This window comes from Parasteatoda tepidariorum, chromosome 3 (genome assembly GCF_982258835.1).
Source record: "Parasteatoda tepidariorum strain Cologne lab strain chromosome 3, Ptep-v5.0, whole genome shotgun sequence".
Taxonomy (NCBI): Eukaryota; Metazoa; Arthropoda; class Arachnida; order Araneae; family Theridiidae; genus Parasteatoda; species Parasteatoda tepidariorum.
Window position 1 is genome coordinate 69,428,928 of NC_141757.1, and position 21,746 is coordinate 69,450,673.

The 21,746-nt window shown below is 27.3% G+C and overlaps 1 protein-coding gene across 6 annotated transcripts in view; it reads right to left on the reverse strand.

The window, feature by feature from the left end:
• Positions 1-2,575: 2,575 nt before the first annotated feature.
• Positions 2,576-21,746, reverse strand: part of Tbce (Tubulin-binding cofactor E) — a 30,870-nt gene continuing 11,699 nt past the window's right edge. For 5 of the 6 annotated variants that reach the window (XM_087159505.1, XM_087159500.1, XM_087159502.1 and 2 more), the window contains exons 7-15: positions 21,101-21,276; positions 20,779-20,908; positions 17,906-18,055; positions 13,254-13,407; positions 11,857-11,922; positions 11,489-11,548; positions 9,423-9,514; positions 6,774-6,874; positions 2,576-2,663 (exon numbers count right to left, since the gene is read on the reverse strand). In XM_087159505.1, coding sequence (XP_087015631.1) covers positions 6,782-6,874; positions 9,423-9,514; positions 11,489-11,548; positions 11,857-11,922; positions 13,254-13,407; positions 17,906-18,055; positions 20,779-20,908; positions 21,101-21,276 — 921 coding nt within the window. In that variant the 3' untranslated portion in view covers positions 2,576-2,663; positions 6,774-6,781. Of the gene's footprint in view, positions 2,664-6,769; positions 6,875-9,422; positions 9,515-11,488; positions 11,549-11,856; positions 11,923-13,253; positions 13,408-17,905; positions 18,056-20,778; positions 20,909-21,100; positions 21,277-21,746 lie in introns of all 6 variants that reach the window. The other variant, XM_087159501.1, reaches the window with a different exon arrangement.

The following is a 21,746-nucleotide window of genomic DNA, read 5'->3' on the forward strand; positions in this document are numbered from 1 at the left end:
TGATCCTCTGCAGAGGGGATGGCTCCCCCGCTTTAGAAGCCCAATGACCTGCGCGCGAAATCTAACACTTTTCGCGCCCTCAGTCAAAGTGATCACCCATCCATTTACTAACCGCAACAAGTAATGCTTAGTAATCGATCGTTAAGATAGTTCTTAAATACGGGGAACCGCGTAGTTGCGATCAGTTCACAGAATAACCATATGCAGTGGAAATGACCTATAATAATTTTTAAAAATAGATTTTGGATAAAAACTAAAGCGCGAACTGGAACTTCCGACTTCTTTGCAAAATAAAAATTTTATGAAATGCCATGGTTGGTGAATTTAGCGATCATTTCGTTCTCAACAGGTGATTAAATTTAATTTCCGTTTTAAAAAACGTACATTAAAATGTACGTTTTTTAAAATTTTCATAATAGGTATATTACAATGCATCTGATCAGTCGAGACTATTTCCACGAGATCCACTCCCTGCTTGCTCATTTTAGGAAATAATCGGCACCGGTACTTAGCAAGTTGATAAGTTTTTGCGACAACTAGCAAAGACACATGAGAAACTAATACAAAAATAAAACATCACAGAAAAAGACCAATTTGTAGTCAGTCCTGGGCAAAATACTACATACATAAATTTTTTTATATTTTGCAAGTACAAAATATCCTTTGGTGAAGGCAGTTGGCCCAGACAGGTTCTGATATGGAAATATTCACTTCATTTTAGATTAACGGAACTACTTGTCTTTAATAGGTTCTTATTACCGGAAAGATTTCTGTAAAGGTTTCTAAACCAAAATAATTCAGAAATGATTTTTAAAAGATGAGAATCTATTAATTAGGAATTTTTGATTAAGTTTTGCACCTATCTTCGTTAATACAAAAGCTATTTGAAGGGAAAAAAAAGCAGCACATTTCCGTATAGGAAATATTTTTTAAGATATGGGTGGCTATGACTTATACCTTCTGGTTAGTCACCGTCTATGATTCTCGTGAGCCACAGCTTGGAAGTTCCCAAAACTTCGCGATTATTTTGGATCAGAAACCTTTCCGATAAATAAGGACCCATTAAAGAGAAATAGTTCCGAACAGCGAAGTGTCAGGCTGTGGCTCACGAGAATCATGAACGTGAATAATCAGAAGGTATAAGTCATAGCCATCCATCTCTTAAAATTCCAATCCGGAAATGTACTGCTTTTTTTTTCTTTTCTTGAAATATCTTTTGTTTCAACGAAGATAGGTGCAAAACTTAAACAAAAATTCATAACAAATGGATTCTCAACCTTTGAAAATCATTTCCCAAATTCTAAAGTTGAGTTTATTTTTTTTAATGAATGATAGAGTCAAAAGTAGCTTTATCTTCACCAGAATCTTTCATTCTTTTTAAAATTATTAATATGATGAAACAAAAGCTACCATCACCCTAAGGAGTTCTAAATTTTCTCGTTAATTTCAGATTCAGTACCTTCTTTTTAAAGTTGTTTTCATATATTTTTTTACATTTTTGTTCTTATAAAAATACCTTGTATCTATAAAATATTGCACAAATCCTTAGAAATTTACATTCTTTCGGCATACATTAAGCCCAATGGCCATGTGGTATACTATAGACTACAGAGGCTTAAGTCGGAAGAGTTTTAATCCTAATCCAAGAAGGAATTTTTTGAACCTGAGCCAGCCCAATAAGCACAGGTCAGATTGGAGCCATAATCCACAAAGCAAAAAACCAAATAAGATATGTTGTTAAAAGAATGTTTTTGGATCATGATAGATTTAATTCTTCATTAACTTTTATGCTTGGTGATTTTTTACATTCTGCTTATGAAAGTTATTTCAAATGATGCAAATTTTTATTCCCTTGGAGTTGAGACTAACTAGTAAAGATGTAATTTAAAATCCAAAGTCAAATATAGATAAAGTAGTAAAGATTAAGAAGAAAATATTTATGGATGCTTTAATAGTTACTCAAAATAAATAATAATCTTAACAAGATTAAAAAAAAAAAAAAACATTTCTTTTAAGAAAACACAGATAAAAGTTTGAAGACAAGGTTAAATTTTAAGCAAAAAAGGGATAACTTTGTCCAGTATTTAAATCAAAGTAAGGACAAAAAATATGATAATTTGGGTACTAAATCAACTAGTACCAAGTGTAGTGAATAAGCTGCTTTATTAGGTACAATTGTATTTCTGTTTATAAACTTCTAGAATTGTATTTTTGAAAAGATTTAGTAGAAATTGCTATAAAAAAAGATTTAACATTTAATAAAATATTTTTATTAGCAATATGTGAATGATCTACATTAACACTATTGGTGAAATATTTAAGTTCTCGCGCCAAGAATCAATTAAATACAAACTTAACATAAAATAACTCCTAATGTTAGTTACTAAGTGAAAACTTTTAGGCTATAAAACACGAAATACAATTAATAACTTTATGAGCTAAAAAATATTAGAATAATAATATGAAGGCATTTGTAGTATATTTACTTTATATATAACAATCTAAAATATATATAAGATGAAGAAAAATTAAAAGCTGTGTGAATAGTTTGAAGTTTGAAAAAAAGGAAACAAGGTTGTAAAAAGCATTATTTATTAAAATAATATTTACATAAGAAACAACTTAAAATAGCAATAGCACTTTTCTTTTCTGCAGCAAAGCATCTGAAAATAATAAAAAATAACAATAATGACTAATGTAAACTAATAATCATTTCAGTGTTCAGAAGTTTACTTTCAAAAAAATGAAAAATTCCTGGCATTATTAATTAAATTCATATTTTAATATTATTGTGAATAAGAAAATCAAAATTCATTTTAATTTTAATAAACAATAAGAGTATTTTCCAAAGAACTGTATTGTTTTACAATAAATACACCACAAAAAGAAAAAAAGTCTTTAGTGTCAAGATGCAGTGAGTTTTCTGTTTCATAATGATACTCATCATGACGATGGGACTCATTAGTGTTGAATGCCATTATCATTGTTGCGAGCAGGAAAAAGTTTTTTTTTTTTTTAACTTAATTATCAATCACATTAACTGTTTTGTATGCATTAGATAGGTTATCAAAAATATAAAAAAAAATGCATTTAGGCATATAAAGATCTAATTTCTAGGGAAAAAGTTACTCAAGTGTGACATATTATAATTTGTTCAGTGTACATATTTATTTTTATCTAACTTCATTGATCTAATTATTTAATACTAGCCGCCTAAGGCGGCCAGCTGTCCGCCACGCTGAAGGTTTTCACAAATAAAGTTTTTTAAAACGTAGCAGGAAATCTGAAGATTAGTGGACATTTAAAGTGTTCCTGTCCTGCAATTTTGTCTTCATATCCAGTTCTGCTGCAGATGTGTTATAGCTCTTGAGGATGTTTGAAATTATATAGCTACAACGCTTAAGAAAAAAAAAACTAAAATGCTAAATACATGAAAAGAACACGAAAACGAATAAATTTTTTATGGTATCAATTTCTATTTCTATATAATTTTTTTATAGTATCAAATTCTATTTCTATATCTGTTACGTCAAGCACTCAGGTATTATAATTTGATCTAGTTGTGCTTGTATAATTTTGATCTAGTTGCGCTTTCTACGTCATTTTGTTAACATCGTTTGGTTTGTTATTTAACATCGTTTGGTTTGTTATTTCTAAGTTAACTTTCAAAAAATTGGCTGGCATCAGCATTTTTATTCTTTAAGTTGCTTATTTTTTCTTTTGGAATTCGTTCCTTTTTAGCAAAATGTTTTTCAACCTAATCGAATTCTTTGCCGACTGTTCTCTGTATATATAAAGAAAATAAAGTAAATATTTTTAAAGTGTTGTGAAAAGAATTTTTAGTTGTATAAAGTACTACAATATCGCTACAAAAATTATCGTCTTCGCTTAAGAAAAAAAAAAATAGAGTGTGGAAAGAAGAAGAAAAACTTATTATAACAATTATGAACAGCGACAAATATATCAAAGCGAAGCGTTCTATTTACGTATCGAATATGTTGCCACATTTTTAATACAAAAGTTAAACTTTTCTCCACTTTAATAAATGTAAACTAATGCGAACTTTACAATTAAATTATTAATTCCTTCGTATATCATTGGTTTAAGTTGTCGAAAATTAATATTTCAATTGTAAGGTTCGCATTAGCAGACATTTATAAGAGTGGGGAAAAGTATATGCATTTTTTAATAGTTTTTTGAATATGGCTCTTTGAAGACGAAAAAGCAGACGAAAAGCATAGACTTACAAAATGACTGATAACTAAATAACTAATCCAAATTTTTAAAAAAGAAAAAAAATACTTCTTCATTATGTCAAAACACAATTATGTGCCGAGTTTCGTGCCTGGGCGAGGCTTCTGGGGCGATATATTGTGATTACAGACACACACACACACACAGCTGCTTTTATTATTATGTATAGATTAATCTAGAATCTGTGCACAGGTATAAAAACATACAGTGAGCCAAAAAAAAACAGATCACTTTAAATAACTTCTGATGTAATGACTGGATCTTCACGTTCTAAGACTCAATCTCAATGGTTCAGGAGATTACCTCAAATATGCTAATTTATTATTACAGACGATATTTTAAGTTACGAAATCAGACACAAAAACATAATTTCTCTGAACATGCCCTTTTTTTACAGCTTTGGATTTTTGACTCCTAAAATATAGGGGGTAGCTGCAATCTAAGAAATAAGGTCCTAATAGTTTGGTCAGGAGAGTGGTCCAAAGTTTGAACCCCTTAATGTAAATTCTATTTTTCGATTATTTTGCCATATCTTGAGAACGTTTGAAGCAAACTCTTTAACAGTAAAGGGTCCAAACTTTGGATTGCTTGCTGGACCAAAACTATGGAGACTATATTTTCCAGATTGCGGTTACTCCTATATTTTAAGGGTCGAAAATCCGAATCTATCGAAAAAAGAAGAGAAATAACGAAATAGGCAAAACATGAAATTAACGTTAAGGGGTTTAAACTTTCGACTGCTCTGTTAGTTAATTTATTGGGACTAAATTTTTCAGATTGCGACTACCCAATATTTTGAGGAACAGAAATCTATATCTGTTGGAAAAAAGGTATGTTTATATGGAGAAAGTACGTTTCTGTGTCTAATTTCGTAACTTAAAATATCGTCTGCACTAATTAATTAGCATATTTGACGTGACCCTCTTGAACCATTAAGATTGAGTCCCAGAATGTAAAGGTCCGATCATTGGATCAAAAGTTGTTTAGGGTGGTCTGTTTCTTTTTAACGCACTGTACATATGTATAAAAAAGAAGAACATTTTTAAAGACATTTAATGAATATTTAATATTTAGGTGCCTGCCATGCCATTATAGGCATTACATATTTCCTAATTTTTTAACTTCTTTATTTTAAAAAATGTATAAAATTATTATTTCTCAATCCTTTTTTGAATAGATTAAATTAGTTAATTAATTTTCATTTAATTTCATAAAATGCAAATAATTTCATCTTTTTCCTTTCCCAATAAATGTAACAGTTAACATATTATTCAGTTATTATGCATAATTAATTATTTTCCAAGGTTATTTAACTAAGTATGAAAATCTATTTTTAATATTCCGGTTACAGGGCTAGATTAAATTCTAATGATTGTTTTGGTGTTTAAAGAGTATACCAAATTATTTAAATTTAACACTAGATAATACCAGTTCAGTTTTATTTTTGGCAGTGTTATTTTACGATAAATCCTCAGCAATGGATTTTTTTCATGCATCTAAGCGTCAGTTAAGAGTTTGCAATACACTTTTCCTTTGATAACAGCGGCTAAGGAGCTGGGGGACTTGCAGTCCCATGGGGCCTCAGTTTGATGGTTGTGAAATTTGTAGAAATTTTTTTCTTCGAACTATCTTCTCTTTAATGGGGATCTGCAGATCTTAAAAAATGTGCTTTGTGTGGGTGTGTGTACTTGGTAAGATGTAAGAAGCAATTTGTGTCGTAAAATGGCTCTATTTAAAATAAAAACTTTTACTCATACCTTTCCAGAATTTTTTTTTTAATTCTGCAAATTTCTAAATATGAATTTTTAAAAAATATTATTTTTTTTGACTGAGGGGCCATGGAACGCCAATACTGCCTAGTGCTGCAGCCGTCATTATCAAACACAAAGTGTATGTTTATTCTATAACTGATGCTTGGAAAGAGATCAATTACTAGCGATTTATAGAGAAATAACACAGCCAAAAATAAAGCCAAAACCGCATAATCTAAAGTTAAATGTAAACAATTTGGCATACACATCAACTGCGAAAATGACAATTAGTATTCAATGTAGTCTGGTAACTGAAACAATATATTTTTACGCAAAAATAAAATTAATTTTAAGAAAGGAAGTTTAAAAATATTTGGATACTTATTTAAATAACCGTGAATAATAATTTATTACGTGATTCAATTCAATTAAAAATTAACCATTATATTTATTGAGAAAGAAAAGGAACATTTGATTTCCATGAAATTGAATTAAAACTAATTAGCTAATTTATCTATCTAAAAAAGGTACTGAGAAAAATTAAAATGAATATAAATTTTATAAAATAAAGAAAATTAAAAAGTTATTAAATATGAAAATTTCTATGATGGCATGACAATGCCATCAGCTTGTATCTTTTATGTTGTTCGCAAATCAATCATTATTTCTGAAGACACTTTTTGTTATTCAAGTTACACCATACATAAACATCTGTTAAAAATAAAATAAGTAGCACAACTATCAAAATTTTTAAGCATGTTTACTTACATATAATTTCACCATTCAACAGCAATTTTATCTTTATCAGAAATAGAGTAGAAGGATATCTGTCTCAAATTATTATTCAAATCAGTTCTTTGAGATGGATCCTATAAAAGAATGACTTTATCACCAAAAGTAAAAAAGAAAAAAAAAATCATAAATTTTCATCAACAATTTAAATCTAATTAGGACACAGTAGGGGATATTAAGGTATGGCGCCCGTACAAGATTTAAAATTATCTCACAGCTCTCCAGTCATATAATGGTAACATATGAAACAGGTATGAAGGTAGTAAATGATGAAAATATAAACATAGTAAATACAGTTCACACTTAAAACCCACTTAAGTATTAGAATTGTGAGAAGGTATTAATAAGATGTAATATGATAATAACATATTAAAGAAGTATAAGTATATACGTATATATATATATATGTGTGTATGTGTATATGTATATATATATGTGTGTGTGTGTGTATGTGTATATGTATATATATATGTGTGTGTATGTGTATATGTATATATATATATATATATATATATATATATATATATATATATATCAGAACGTCACCAAGAGGTTGCAATAGGCAGGTTTCAGGCACCAGGGTATACATAATTATTATTTATTAAGACACATTCATGAAGAGCTACCATCGAAATGACACAAAATCGAAGAGCTACTCAATGAAAAGTTAGGGAGAATCTTGCAAAATAAATCCGTAAAAATGTTTTGTTTTAGGGAATAAGGGAAATATTAATAATTATAATCGGTCTATTAAATAGGTCAAGGGAAAAGGTCTTTCTCAGGAGTTTGTAAAGGGAAAAACGTTAAAATGTATACTTGAAGCCAAAAAAAGATTAAAAAACAATAATATTAAAGTGTAAAATATTAAAGTGTGAGGAAGAGCATTTAGTTTCAAATAATATATTAAGAAAAGGATTTAGATAAAAGAATAACATAAAAAGATTAGTTGAAGCTTTTTATGTTACATACATATATATATATATAAAGAAATCCCCATCCGCACATGAAAATATTTTGTATTTGTTAAGTGTGATGGGTGCACTTGTTGTTCATTGTATAAATTTTCAAATCGTAGAATAAAGCTAAATATAGCTTTACAAAGAATAAGATATCATTCCTTGAGTGTAGTTTTTTTTAATATTTTTCTTTCGGCATATTTTACTCTTTAGAATTGTCTTGAACAACAACTACTGAGTCTCTGAATGAAAAAGGGGGGGTTAGGTTCATCGTTTGCAGCCTAAAATCATTCACCAGGAGTTAGACACATGGAAGTGATAATTAAAAATTCTGAGTTTAGAGAAAAGTTAATCAAATTAATGATGTGGAAAGAACTCAAAAAATGAACATAAAAAAAAAAAGATTTAACATTAAAATTCCATCAAACACTCGTTCAACAATTTTAAAATATAAAGAAACCTTTCTAAAACTGCCATGAATGCATGAGCCCTCATTCAAAAAGAATGAAAAAGTGTACCTTTTCAGAGGTGAAATCAGCTGTGTTTAAATGGTTCCAACAACATAGGAATTCGAATAATGCAGTTTCCATAAGCAGGATTTTTCTACTTGATAAAGCAAAGAATTTTGCAGCTTTGATGAAGATTGGGAATTTTAATGCAAGCTCTGGGTGTCTTGAAAAGTTTATAACTAGACATAGCATCATTTTTTAGTCTACACTGGAGCTATAAATGTCTCTAATGAAGTATGTGAAGAGTGAATTAACGAAACCCTAGCCAATTTGCTTTAAAAACACTTTAAGAAAGAAGTTCTGAAATTGGGTTTTTGTTTTTAAAATGTATTCTTAATGATGTTCAAAGATTGCTCAGGAGGCAAAATGAGCAAAGTGTGCTGAACATTCCTAGTCAGAGGCAATGCATCCGGTACCAAAAAATTGGCTTCTATTGTGACTGGAGATTATCAAAATCCCTGTTGTTTCAAAAATTTGAAAACGTTTTTTTTTTTTAGAGTATAAATCTTGAGATCTTGAAATCTTTGTGAGGAAATTAGATAGAACATTTCATGCTAAAAATTAAAAAGTTATCCCTTTGTGGATAAATGTACTGTGCCTAGTTGGCAATAAACTTTCAGTTTTAGACAAACACAACAATGAGGCAGCTGCTGATGGATCAGGGCTTCATAAAGTGCCTCAAGCAATATTATCACAGAAGCATAGTCTAGAGAACAATAAACCATATTAAGAACAACTTTTCTATTTAGAGTGATATGCTTGAAGCTAGGAGATTGGTTTCCTGTGCTTGGAATAATGATGCAAGTGAACAACACTGAAAAATTATTTTCCAAAGTGTGGATTTTTTTTTAAAGAAATCAACAATGAGAGAGAGCCTTTGCCAGTGATTATAGAAGAACTTAATGGAGAGTGAATGTGTATATGTGTATGGAATGTGAATGTAACATATCTGTTTTGGTAAATAAATTCTTGAAACAGTATATGTTTTTCCTTTTTACTTTCATAGTTAGTTCAAAAGAGAAATACTATACAAAAAAACATTTTAATATTTTAAAACATTAATATGATAAAAGCACGTAACTTGAAAAAAATAAACTATTTCTACACAAATTTTAAGTGAAATCTAAAAGGTAATTATTTAAAAAGGCAGAAAAACTTACATCATTAGATATAATGGATAACTTAACTTCAAGAGAAGGTACTTTGAATAATCGCTTCACAAGAGCTTTTAACTTCCCAATGGTCATTTCCGCTTGAAAAAAAAAGGAAAGAAATAGGCATGAAAAAATTATGCACATAACATATATTTAACAAGAAAATTGATGCACTTTCATGACATTAATAATCTTCACAGTAAGATAATAAAATTTAACATTTTAAATTAATTTCAGCAAAAAAAAAACTAGCCTCAAAAGTTTGTGAGCAATAGATTGAGAATTGGTTTCACATTAAAAAAATACATAATATTATAAAAGTTGAATAACAGGAAATTGTAGCATGTTTTAAAAGAAAAGTAATGTTTATTATATTTTTCTTTTTGCTTATAAAAAAACTGGGTGATTCAAAATTTCTTTCCACTTAAAAATGTATCAAACTGTAAAATCTATACACAAACTTGAATTGTGTCTGTTTCTAAAGAAAGTTTCATACAATTAAAAAATGAGCTATACACTAAATACAAACATAATTCAAGTTAACCTATATATCTTACACTTTTTTGATATATTTACTCACAATCACACTATACTTCTAACAGCACGCTAAATCAAGTTTCTAATAACAGAGGCCAAAGGTAGACTATTTTTAGTAGCAGTTTAGTGAGATAAGTGTTTACAGATAAAGAAAGATAATTCGATTTGCAATAGCTTCTAAAATAACAATTAGGAATGTTGAAATAAGACATTTCCACAATAAGAAAATTCATATGTCATACCAAAAATCGAGAAGACAAGGGTTGATAAATAAAACTAATTTAGAAAAACTTTTACATTTAATGTGTGATGCTTTTCTGCTCTATTCGTAAGTTTTTATTTATTACTGCCTTCTTAAACTAGAGAGAAAATAATAAATTCCCCGGTGACAAAGCAACATTTTCAAACTATTTAAAATAGTTTGTGAAGGTAGAGATTAATTTGGGATTTTTAACTTAATACTCATTTTTGAACAAAAATTTTAGCGAGATTTTATTTTTGTGAACAATTTTAGCTTGTCATAATTTTCTGTAAGAAAATAACTTCAAATAAAAGATAAAAAAGAAAAATAATAATTTTGAAGGAACCATTTTCCTTGATAATATAAAACTATTAAAATATTGCTTACAACTTTTGATAACAAATAATTATATAATATGACATTTACTATCTTGGTTACAGTATTTTTACAATTAAAAAATTTAATAATATACACATGATTACCCAACATATGATCATATGTAGTAGAGTCAAAAAGTTCCTGGAATAGGTCAATTACAAATTATTAAAAAATTAAACAATAATTTTATATTATTAGCCTTCAAAGTACTTTCCTACTGCATCCTCACACTTCTCCCAGTGAACATATAACTGCTTGAAACACTCCTGGAATCCATTTTTTGAAAGGTCCTTGAGTTTCTTCATCTCATTTACAATCACCTCATCAGAATCCACAAAATGGTGTCCTTTTAAATTTTATTTTCAGCCGTGGAAACGGGTAAAAATCCGCTGATGCTAGGTCGAGAGAATAAGGAGGGTGTTCTAGAGTGGTAATGCGATGTCTGGGAAGGTACTTTTTCATGATCAAAGCACGATATGGGGAGCACTGTGGTGTCAAGAAACCAATTGTTTGTAGCTCATTTTTCAGGTCGTTTTTGTCTGCTTGCATCTTATAGTCGTTTAAGGATCTCCAAGTAAAGTTGCTTATTGATAGTTTAGCTTTCAGGAATAAATTTGCAGTGAAAGACGCCCTCATAATCGAAAAACAATTTCATCACTTTTCCTCGGCTTTTGTCCAAATGAGGTTCTTCCTTACATGTTTAAAAAAAGAAAGTTATTAGATGTTTCGACACTATTACAACATTATTCTTCATAATATGAAAGCCAAAAACTTATGTCACATTGCGACAGCTGCCTCATAACAGTTCGATAAATCAAGCTATTTATTTTGAGAAAAAATTTGTAACTTCAAATTATACATGTCATAAAATATTCACAATTCAGCAAAAAAAAGTTTTACCATGAACATAAATTACCTGGTAATTTTTTTGAAAGCTGAGGTTTGCTTGAACTTGACGGGCAGAAAAATTGAACAACTACATTGAGTTAAGAAAGTAAAGCAAGAAACTGTCTTATATTCTAAAGGTTAAATGATAAGAACATCAAAATAAAATAATATAGCTAGAAATAATGTAGAGCTAGAATTTTAAAATAATATAGTAACTAGAATAATGAAATAATGCAAGAATACAATAAATAATGCAATTTTTTAAACATGATTTCATATAAATGCCCTTTGTTCATGTTTATGAAATTTTTTTCCATAATTTATACATTTTTGTATTAAAGTTACCATATTTTACCAATTAAAGAAAAGGGTGTAGTGGCATTAAAAAAAGGATACAGACTAAATTATCCTTTATTAAAGTGCTTTTAACTTTAAATTCATTTTCATCAGGAATACCATGTTCTGAAAAAAAAAAATAAAATAAAATATTGATTATATAAATGTAATAAACACACAAAATAATATGTAATCTAGCATGCAATTTAAATGTTGCAATCAATTACATTTTCAAAGAACATTTAAAACTTTTAGAAATGGTGATATTTGTACAGATGAAAAAACTGTACTAAAATTTATAAGTGAAAAAGTTTAAAGTTTTTTTTTTAACAAGAAAAGAAATACAATAATGAAAACATATATTTTTTCCCTTATGAAGCTGAAAAATACTTTTAAACCAAAATACATACATTTTTATTACATGAAAACTGGAAAATTTTCTTCATTATTATTATAAAATATTAAAATGAAATTATTTATTCTATGAAATTATTTTTAGATTAAATGAAAAATTCCTTTTTTTTCAGAATTAAATTAAAATCAAGGTTTACAAAAGATAAGAGAGATTAATCTAAATTATTCATAAAAAATATCTAATTTATGCAATAAAAAAATGCACATTTTGAAAATAATAGACCCAAGAAAAAGCTTGTTTTAATCACGAATCTTACAATTTATTCATTAGAAAACTTATTAAATGGCAATAGTCAAGAAAGATTTAGAAATATACTTTTTCTTTGTAGATATAAATACTACACTTGGCTTTTCTTAAACTCCTTTTTCATTCTTATCAATTTTTTAATAAGCCAATTAGGTATATATGTTAAACATAAAATCTGCAATTTTGAAAAAAAAAAAAAAATTTTCAACACCGACTTATTACCAGAAATAATTTTATAGCTTAATGTTTTGCTAAAAACAATAGACACCAACTCGATACACATATACTGCACCAAGTAAGAAAAAGAATGGATGTACCAGAAATAAATTTTCTAAAAACTAAAAAATTCTGGAGTGTTATAAGGACATTTATTATATATACATATATTTTTTTGTCTGAAGAGCCATAATATACTTGTACATGCAGAAGTTTGCATTCTAGTAAGAAATTTCATACTTAAGAATTAATTGTGCAAAAAAAATAAATAAAAAATCCTTTTCAGGTATTAGAATACCGTTTTTAATTGATATAAAAGATTGTATTGAGGATTAATATAAAATTAAATGATAGGTCAAGCTTGAAAGCCTTAGCAAAAGAAAACAGTACTTGGTGTAGAAATATTATTCTGAAAGCAAATTAACAAAAAAGAATAGCAAAAAGAAATTTTTTTAAACTAAAGAAATTTTTTTTTTTTTAAAGTTCAAATAATCATTCCAGTAGTTTCATCTTTTGTTGAAAAAATTTCTTTTACGGACAATTTATATTTTCATTGCAATATAAAACAATAATTCTTTACTTTTGAGTAATTCTGGATAGGTTGGATGCAAAGTTAGAAATGGAGATGTAGATTTACTGTGTAATTCACATTTACTACAATCATCTAGAAGCCAATCTCTGTAGAATTTTTTTATGTAATCCAGTTCAGCTCCTCGTCTCTCTGATCTTTCTACCTAAAATGCATAAACGTACATAAGTAGCCAAACATCTAACATGCATAAACCAAAATTACGTAAATTAGCACAAAACATTATTACTAAGGAGCATATCTAACCAGATCCTAACTTTAAACCTTTTATATAAACAATGACCTCGTAATTACTTTATTACTAGGTTCATTCATTCATAATAATAATGTAATTTCCAATTTTGCAGGATATTTCTTCAGTTGGAACAAAAAACAGTACAAATTAATAAAAATTATAAAATAAAACTGAATAATTCTTCACCATAAATAATTTCAATACTCTGAGGAAAGAAGATTCTAAAAATAAATCAGAATCAACAAAAGAATTTGTTCTTAGAATTTTTTAAAAGTTTTATTTACCCCTTTTTATAAAATTTTTATTTAAACAAGTACTATTAATTTGCTTGCTCGGAAAAAAAATTATTAGAATCCTTTTTCAAAATTGTGTTTGAATAAGATTTTTATAATTAATTTAGTGCAGGGTTGCCACAGTAAAAAATGAGCCAAAATAGTTGCTTTTAGTAGCCTCAAGCATGAAAATAGTTGCCTGAACAGGAACAAAAATCTATCAAAAATAGTAGCCAAATAACTAAAATTATACCTTAATTGAAAAATACTATGACTAGGATTGGGTGGTGTCAGAAATTTTAAATTGTGATACATCGTCAGTTAGACATCGCGTTAAAGTGATGTATAGCGATTTAGCATATGTTCAAAAATTACCTATGGGAAATCTTTCAATCAATCAAAAATTAATAAAAAGGAATAAATTTATTACGAAAGAAAATATTAATTCTAAACATATTCTACTATGACCCCAAGCTTCATTTCATTTTTCTTGAATTAAAAATAATTTTAGATTTATTGTTTTAAAAATAAATACTGTAACAAAATATTTTACATACATGCAATGAAAATTAAAAAAAAAAAAAAAAAAAACGAAAGTGGAAGACAAACCAAAGAAATGTTCACTTTAGAAAAAAACATTTTTTTTAAATTATTTGTTGGAAAAAAAACCATGCTTTTGAAGCATCATTAGACCTTTTTTATTTAATTATTTAAAATAATAAAAGGTAGTATTAACTAATAGTCAAATTCTGTACTTAAGAAATACTTATTTATTATTATTTTTTTTGAAAATAAAATCGACTAAAGATTTATTTGTTTAAAAATGATACTGACTATCTAACAAATTATAAAACAAACAAATATTGAAAGAATTTTAATAAAAAAAAAATTAAGTATTAATGTCAAATTATTAAAAAAGCGACAAAACATTACTAAACTCTTTATTTAATTAAAAAAAAGTTATTTGTTTTTTTCTTTTCTTTTTTTAACTAATAGCCAAATTTTTCAAACTTCGTTTTAATTTTCTCAAAAATAAAAGAAAACTAAATAAATGTAAGCTTTGTTGTAATTTTTTTATAGTTAAAAACGATTGGACATTTATTGGTTTAACAATAATTAAATTATTATACTTACCAACATTTAATAGATTTTAAAAAAACGAACTTTTTATAACAAAGTTAAATATGAAATACCCCTATTAAATTGTATCGCTTAAAATGAAAAACAATAATGGAAAAAAATCAATGAAAATCTTTTTTTATTTTATTTACATTTTCGTTTCATTGATCTATTGAGTTCAGAACGAAAATTTAAGATAACAGCGATTGTGCAGCAATCGCAAAGTAACCGTAGGTCTACTAAAAATAATTGATAGGAATCGTTAAACCCAGACAGAAAAAAAAATGGTATATCTGATGGTAAATCCGACTGAAAATAATTTACAAAGAACCTGACAATTATTTCTGACAAAATAAAATGCACAACAATTGCAAAATGACTTGCCGCGATTGTAGCCTTATTCCGGCTGTTTAAATCAAATTTCTGATGCATCACTTAAAACGAAAGTCACTGCATCGGCCTACCGATATATGCGTTAAATCGATATTTCGCGATACATCGATTTATCGCCCAGTCCTATCTATGCTCCAATTCTAAATGTATACCTTTTCATATTTGTACAAATATAAAAAGGTATAGATCTTAGAAAATAGGTACCTAAATAAGAGTCGAATTACAATAAAGGGCAATTCCACGGAATAAATATAAATATATTATAAATATATTTAAAAATATATTCAAAAATAGCCAAAGTCTACATATTGCCGTTTCATTTTTGATAATTTTAAAATTTTTGAATCTGGCAGCATTCTAAAGTAATCACATGGCTGACAAGTGAATTGTTCACATTTGTGCTCAAATTGTTTTCTTGAAAAATACTTTTAAAATAAAAGAAATGTATCTTTCTTTTGCAATATTTTGATAAAAATATGCATATAGAACAAAATTTAAACATTTTAAGTTTAATATATAAAATAAAAGTAACTTCTTTTACGTCATTCCGTCACATGTCTTAATAATGCATAAATTTCCTGAGAACGAAGGTAAGATGTGACATTGGCAAGTTAGATATAAAATTTCTTCAGAGACAACCTAATTTTCAAAATGTTGAAATTTTTACTAATTCTTACATAAATATTAATCCTGTTTATCTGTTACATTCTGTTTATCATTTACATATTAATAACATTTTTTAAATGAAGGCTTTCTTCTAGTAAACTTTTTGTCATTCAGCCACGGTCATTCTGTCACAGCAAATAGATGCTAATAACTGCTAGCCAACCTGAGGTTAATTTTCCAAATTCACATTTTACATTGCTTACACATTATACTAAAAGTATAAAATAGTTCAGAAAAATAATAGCTGCAAAATTCGCAGAAACTACCAGTTCTAAGCGGCATGCCAAAAGCTTGGTTGCCAAAATGTCATTCCGTCACGCAAATAAAAAGTTCGTAAATTTAAAAGTAAAAAAGATAGAAAATCCTGCTTTTTTAGTTTATGAAGCGCATTATGCCAATAGTAATGATATGCATGAGAAAAAATTTTTTTTATTTGAAATTAGATACATAGAAACTTCAATTAATTGTTATTTTGCAAGTCAAAATGTCATTCCGTCACATATGGAATTGCCCTAAAATATGAATATTAATAGAAGGAAAAAAACAATTAAAAATAACAAAACTGCTCCTCGGAGAGAAAAAATAACAAGTATACTTTATTAAATCTAATGGAAATTTAAATTTTTGGCTTTTTGGACATAAATAATTGTATAAAAGTTTGCTTTCTTTTATTAACGTTCTGAAAAGTAACGTTCATTTATGCGAAAAAACTTCGCTAAGAGTAAAAAAGTCTCCTAATAGTCGCCTATTCCTGAAAATAGTTGCTTTTTTAGCCTCTTCTGGCAAAAAAAGTCGCCATAGTCGCCTAAGGCTGAAAATAGTAGCAAATAGTCGCATTTTAGTCGCCTGTGGCAACCCTGTTAGTGTTATAAAAATCTATATAACACTAAGGTTTATTCAGCGTTATTAAAATTGTTGTGTAACGTTATTTATGCTCTTTTATAACAGTTGACAAGTACCCATTAGCAAAGCAACTTCCATGAAGATTAATTACTATCGAAAGTCTGTGTGAAATAAATTTATGATAATAATTAAGATCCAGATTTTGATGACATTTGAAGTTTGTTTTATATATTTTTAGACAATGTTTTTCTTTTAAGGCATTTTTGGACATTTTCCCCGCGGGCAACGAATTTCACAAATCCGGTGTCCGCGCGGACAGCCATTTTCCCGTTAATGTTCGTGATACATTTAAATTTTTGTTATCTTACAGGAGTCTATCTACAATACAGCAACATACTGCGCATGGTGGAATTGATGTTTTCTCTGTCTGGGAGTACTGCAGTGGTTGAAAGGGGCTCTCCAGCAATGAACTTACAAAAAACACATTACGTACTGGTCTCAAACAAGAAGCGTTAAACGCATTTATGAACATCTACCTAAATGGAAAACCCCTTTCAGATTTCTGTGCAGAAACCTCTGTAAATCATTGGCTTGATTGTGGAACTGGTAAACGTCATATTTGATTCATTTAAAAAAATGCAGAACCCTCGGATAATCTGACATTCCAGAGAACTTGACCTTTGGCATTAAAATTATTTCATAAAAGGAATAAATTATTTCATAAAAGAAATTCTAGGTTACTATTAGTAACCTAGTATTTCTTTAATCGTTGCATAATGTAATCCTAGTAACTACTAATTCATTGTGCAATTTATATAAATGTTTGTAATAAATAAGAGAAAATTATATTTTTACTTATTTAGAAGCTACGGGTTAGTTTCAAAAGAGGATTGGTATATTTTTGGACAAGCCGTCCTCAGGGACGGGTAAAATTTTTGAGTCTTTTAGAGCCCTGATATATATATATATATATAAATATATATATATATATATATATATATATATATAGTATATATATATATATATATATATATATATATATATATATATATATATATATATATATATAATTTTCATTTTAATATAAAGAAAACTCAAACAAAACAATAGTGTACCTCAGTCCTACTAAGTCTTTCCAGATTTTGAATTTTGGCAATGATGTATTGTCTGCAAGTTTCAGGACTTTCCAATGAAAGAACAGGATTATTGGTTACAACAAGATTTTTCAAACTGATAAGTTTATTCAATTCACTAATATCTTGCCACTAAAAACAATCATAAGTAAAAAAAAATTAATTATTGCTGAATAGTCTTAAGTAACAATGCATAAAATACGTAAAATCTTAAATATCTTTTGATCCAGAAATCAAACTCTTACAAATTCTGATGTAGTCTTCAAGGTTTGAAGTTAAACAAGATATGCCAATTGATGCAAATAATAGTTTATTTTATAAAATCAAATACATAAAACACAATACCTCAGAATTTTCAATGGAGTTAAGATTTCCCAAAATAACTTTTAACTTGAAAATATGATGCCAATAGTATATTCAGGAGACCAAACAAAGGTTTCAGCTTTTAAATGTTATATGCGGCTGTTTTCTCACATCATTAAAACTTATTGTGCACAGCAAAATATCTTTGTACTTACATAAAAAAATCATCTACATAAAGATAATTTAATGCAAAAATAATTTTTAATAATCAGACACTGTTTTTGTTTTTTAGTTTAATAACAATCATAATAATTTTAATTATAAGACATACAATTTTTCAAGCACTAAAATAAAAAGTAATTTTAAATATCAAAATCTGAAATTCAATAGATGTTAAAGAATAAAAAATTCAAAAATACGACATTTTTTAATTATTTTCCCAAAAACAATTATTATCCAGTTTCATTCAATAGTTTTTGGATTTTTTTTATTATAAAAAATATGAATAAATACAAAAATTAAATTAATAAAAACATGTTTAAATATTAAGAGCAAAAGTATTTTTACTGGTGTAAATAGTTGCAGAGATAAGGAGAAATATGAAAAAGCATTAAATAGAACAAACTTTCTAACATTATGTTCTAAATAGTAGCTACCCTTTTATTTATCTTGTAGGATAGAAATTTGAATTCTGCAAGAAAAATGAATGTTTATTCCGAATAAGTACATTTCCATGCCTAATTTTATAGAGTATTATTATTTATGGAGTAACCGCCACTAATAAAATCATTATGTCGTAAAATCATCAGCTTTTTAAAATCAAATTTGCATGAAAGGCATCATTACAACAAAACATATCAAAACCATCCCTTTATAAAATCCTTATCACTGTTTCATAAAATCAAAAGGAAATATTTTTAAAATATGGAAAAACTTTACTTTTTCTTGTTCAATTAATTAGAATTTTCTATTTTTGAAGTTTTGAAAGCATATAAACATTAAAGTTCATTCTGTCCTCTATGAACAAAAAGAACTAATTGGCATAGATTGCACTTCTTAGGGAAATTAAAGGGCGAGATAAAAAATTATAAAATGGGACTGTAACAGAATCTAAAACAGTTAATGAATTAAGAAAAGTCATTGACTGTCTTTCATCATTCAATGTCAATGATCATCATTCATTGAATAACCTAAATCTACCTGCAATAGATGTCAGAAAAACGACAGATATTTTAAAATGAACTGTACCGCAAAGAAAATAAAATACTGAAAGTTACAAAAACTTTTATGAACTTTCAAACCATATTTAAACTTTAATTTTAAATTTTAATAATTAAAAAAATACGCTACTATTTTAAAATCCTTCTGGAAATTAAAAAATGTTGCTCATTTTTATTAAAAAGTAGATTCAGAGGAAATTAAATTTAAATATAGTAATCAATTTAACTTTCAGTGAATTCGTAAATTGTAATTCTGATCTTTAACTTTTTCATTTATAAAATCAAATGTCTTATAAAATTATATATTCTAAGAGAGAAAGTGATTTTCATGGGCAGTGGTACTATAATATATTTACTGTACTGTAATGCTTGCACTGTATATGGACACTGTTCTGCATTTACTTGAGGGTAATATAAGTGTATATTAGAAAGGCTTCTCAAACTATTAAGATTGCATATGATTAGATTCAAATTAATTAAAAGTGTAACATTTTATATTTCTCACCCTATATATACACAGAGTTCTCCTGTGGATAGAAAAGGGTAGGGAGCTTACTCTCAGAAAAAGGCACTTAGAGTTTTGAAAGAGTTACACTTAACACAGTTGAAATTTATCAAAATATGTAATATTATGCAAAAACTGAATTTGATCATTAATTTTTAAATTACTCTTTTATAATATTTTATGTGCATATTTCACGAAGTAATTCTCACTCATTATCAAGATAGCAGAAAAAGTTGAAGATTTTGAATTATAATTAAAAGCAAGCTAAAAGTCAATAAAATTAAAAAAAAAAAGTAATTGAACAACTTTAAAGCTTTTTTTTTACATTTTAAACTGAAAATTATGAGAAAATAAATATTTAAAGGGGCATTTTTAAATAAAAAGGTATTTATTAAAATTAGTAAAATGGTAAAATTACTAAAAATATATTAATATATCCCCCTCTCAAATGAAAGAAGAGAATATCTCTGAGAATATCTGCCGAATCTCACGCTAATTTTAGCTATAAAACTAGACTACATTAGAAAAATCTTACTAGAATGAAGAAATGAAATTAAATAATTATCAATAATAAAGTAAATCAGAAATGGACATTAACACAGGTGGTTAAAAAATAATATTTTCCTAAAAAAATAAATAAAAAGACAGTGTTTTTAAGGGATGGCGGCTTACTTTTACAAAAAGGGAAGAATGGATCATCTATAGAGATCAACGGGTAGAGGGGGCGGCCGCCCTACTAAAACCGCTTAGGGAGAGCACTGCATACATATTTGCCAAAATGTTACAAGAAATTACATAGATCACAAATAAATGTCTAAAACCCATACCTTTTTTAACCAATTATTCTTTACAAATAAAGACTCCAAATTTCGAAATAATTCTGTCTTCTCTAATGGTGAGACAGCAATAAATTCTATAGAACATAATTCTATATTATCTAACTGCAATTCTTTCAAGCTAAAAAAAAAAGAAGAAAAGAAATACACACTTAGTATAAACAATCATTAAAACAAATTCAGTGCATAAATTCTAACTAGCAAAGATTAAAACTAATAAGATGACGAATAAAAGTTTTTTTTGCCCAGAAGTTACTATAAGAAATATTATATTGAAGTATGAAATATAAATTGAAAGAAAATAAAATCTTACCTTTGTAAAATGCCTAATTTGCATATTTCACTCCAGCTAATGATACAATTATTGTTCAAACTTAAACAGCTCAAATTAGATAACATGGAATACAATGGACAGTCCAGGTTAGAAATATAATTATCTTTAACAGATAGGTTTTCAACATCAGGCCACATCATAGCACAAGTAAGTATCTGAAGAAGTAATAAAAATATATATTAGAAGCTAAATAACACAAATTGTTTTACAAAAAAAGATTAAACACTAAAATATTAAGCAGATTTCTACAAATTGAATTTTAGAACAGAAATGGTATATATATAAGAAACGAATACTAATTCTCATGCATATGATTTATTGCAAAATTGAAATGCTCAAAATTAATTTATGTAGTTGAATGAAAATTAGATAAATAAATATAATTTAATGCTTTAATCTGAAAAAAGTATTACAAAATGACAGAAATATATTTTGTTTATTGTGGTCAAAATAATGAAATAAAATGTATTACACCACACAAAGCCAAATTACATATAATAAAATACTAGCAGATATACAATCGAATCCTGCAATAATGAACCTGCTACATAGTGAACATTTGGTAGTAGTGCACTCTTTTGGAGATCCCAACGGAATTCTCACTTTACTAATGTTATTAACTAAT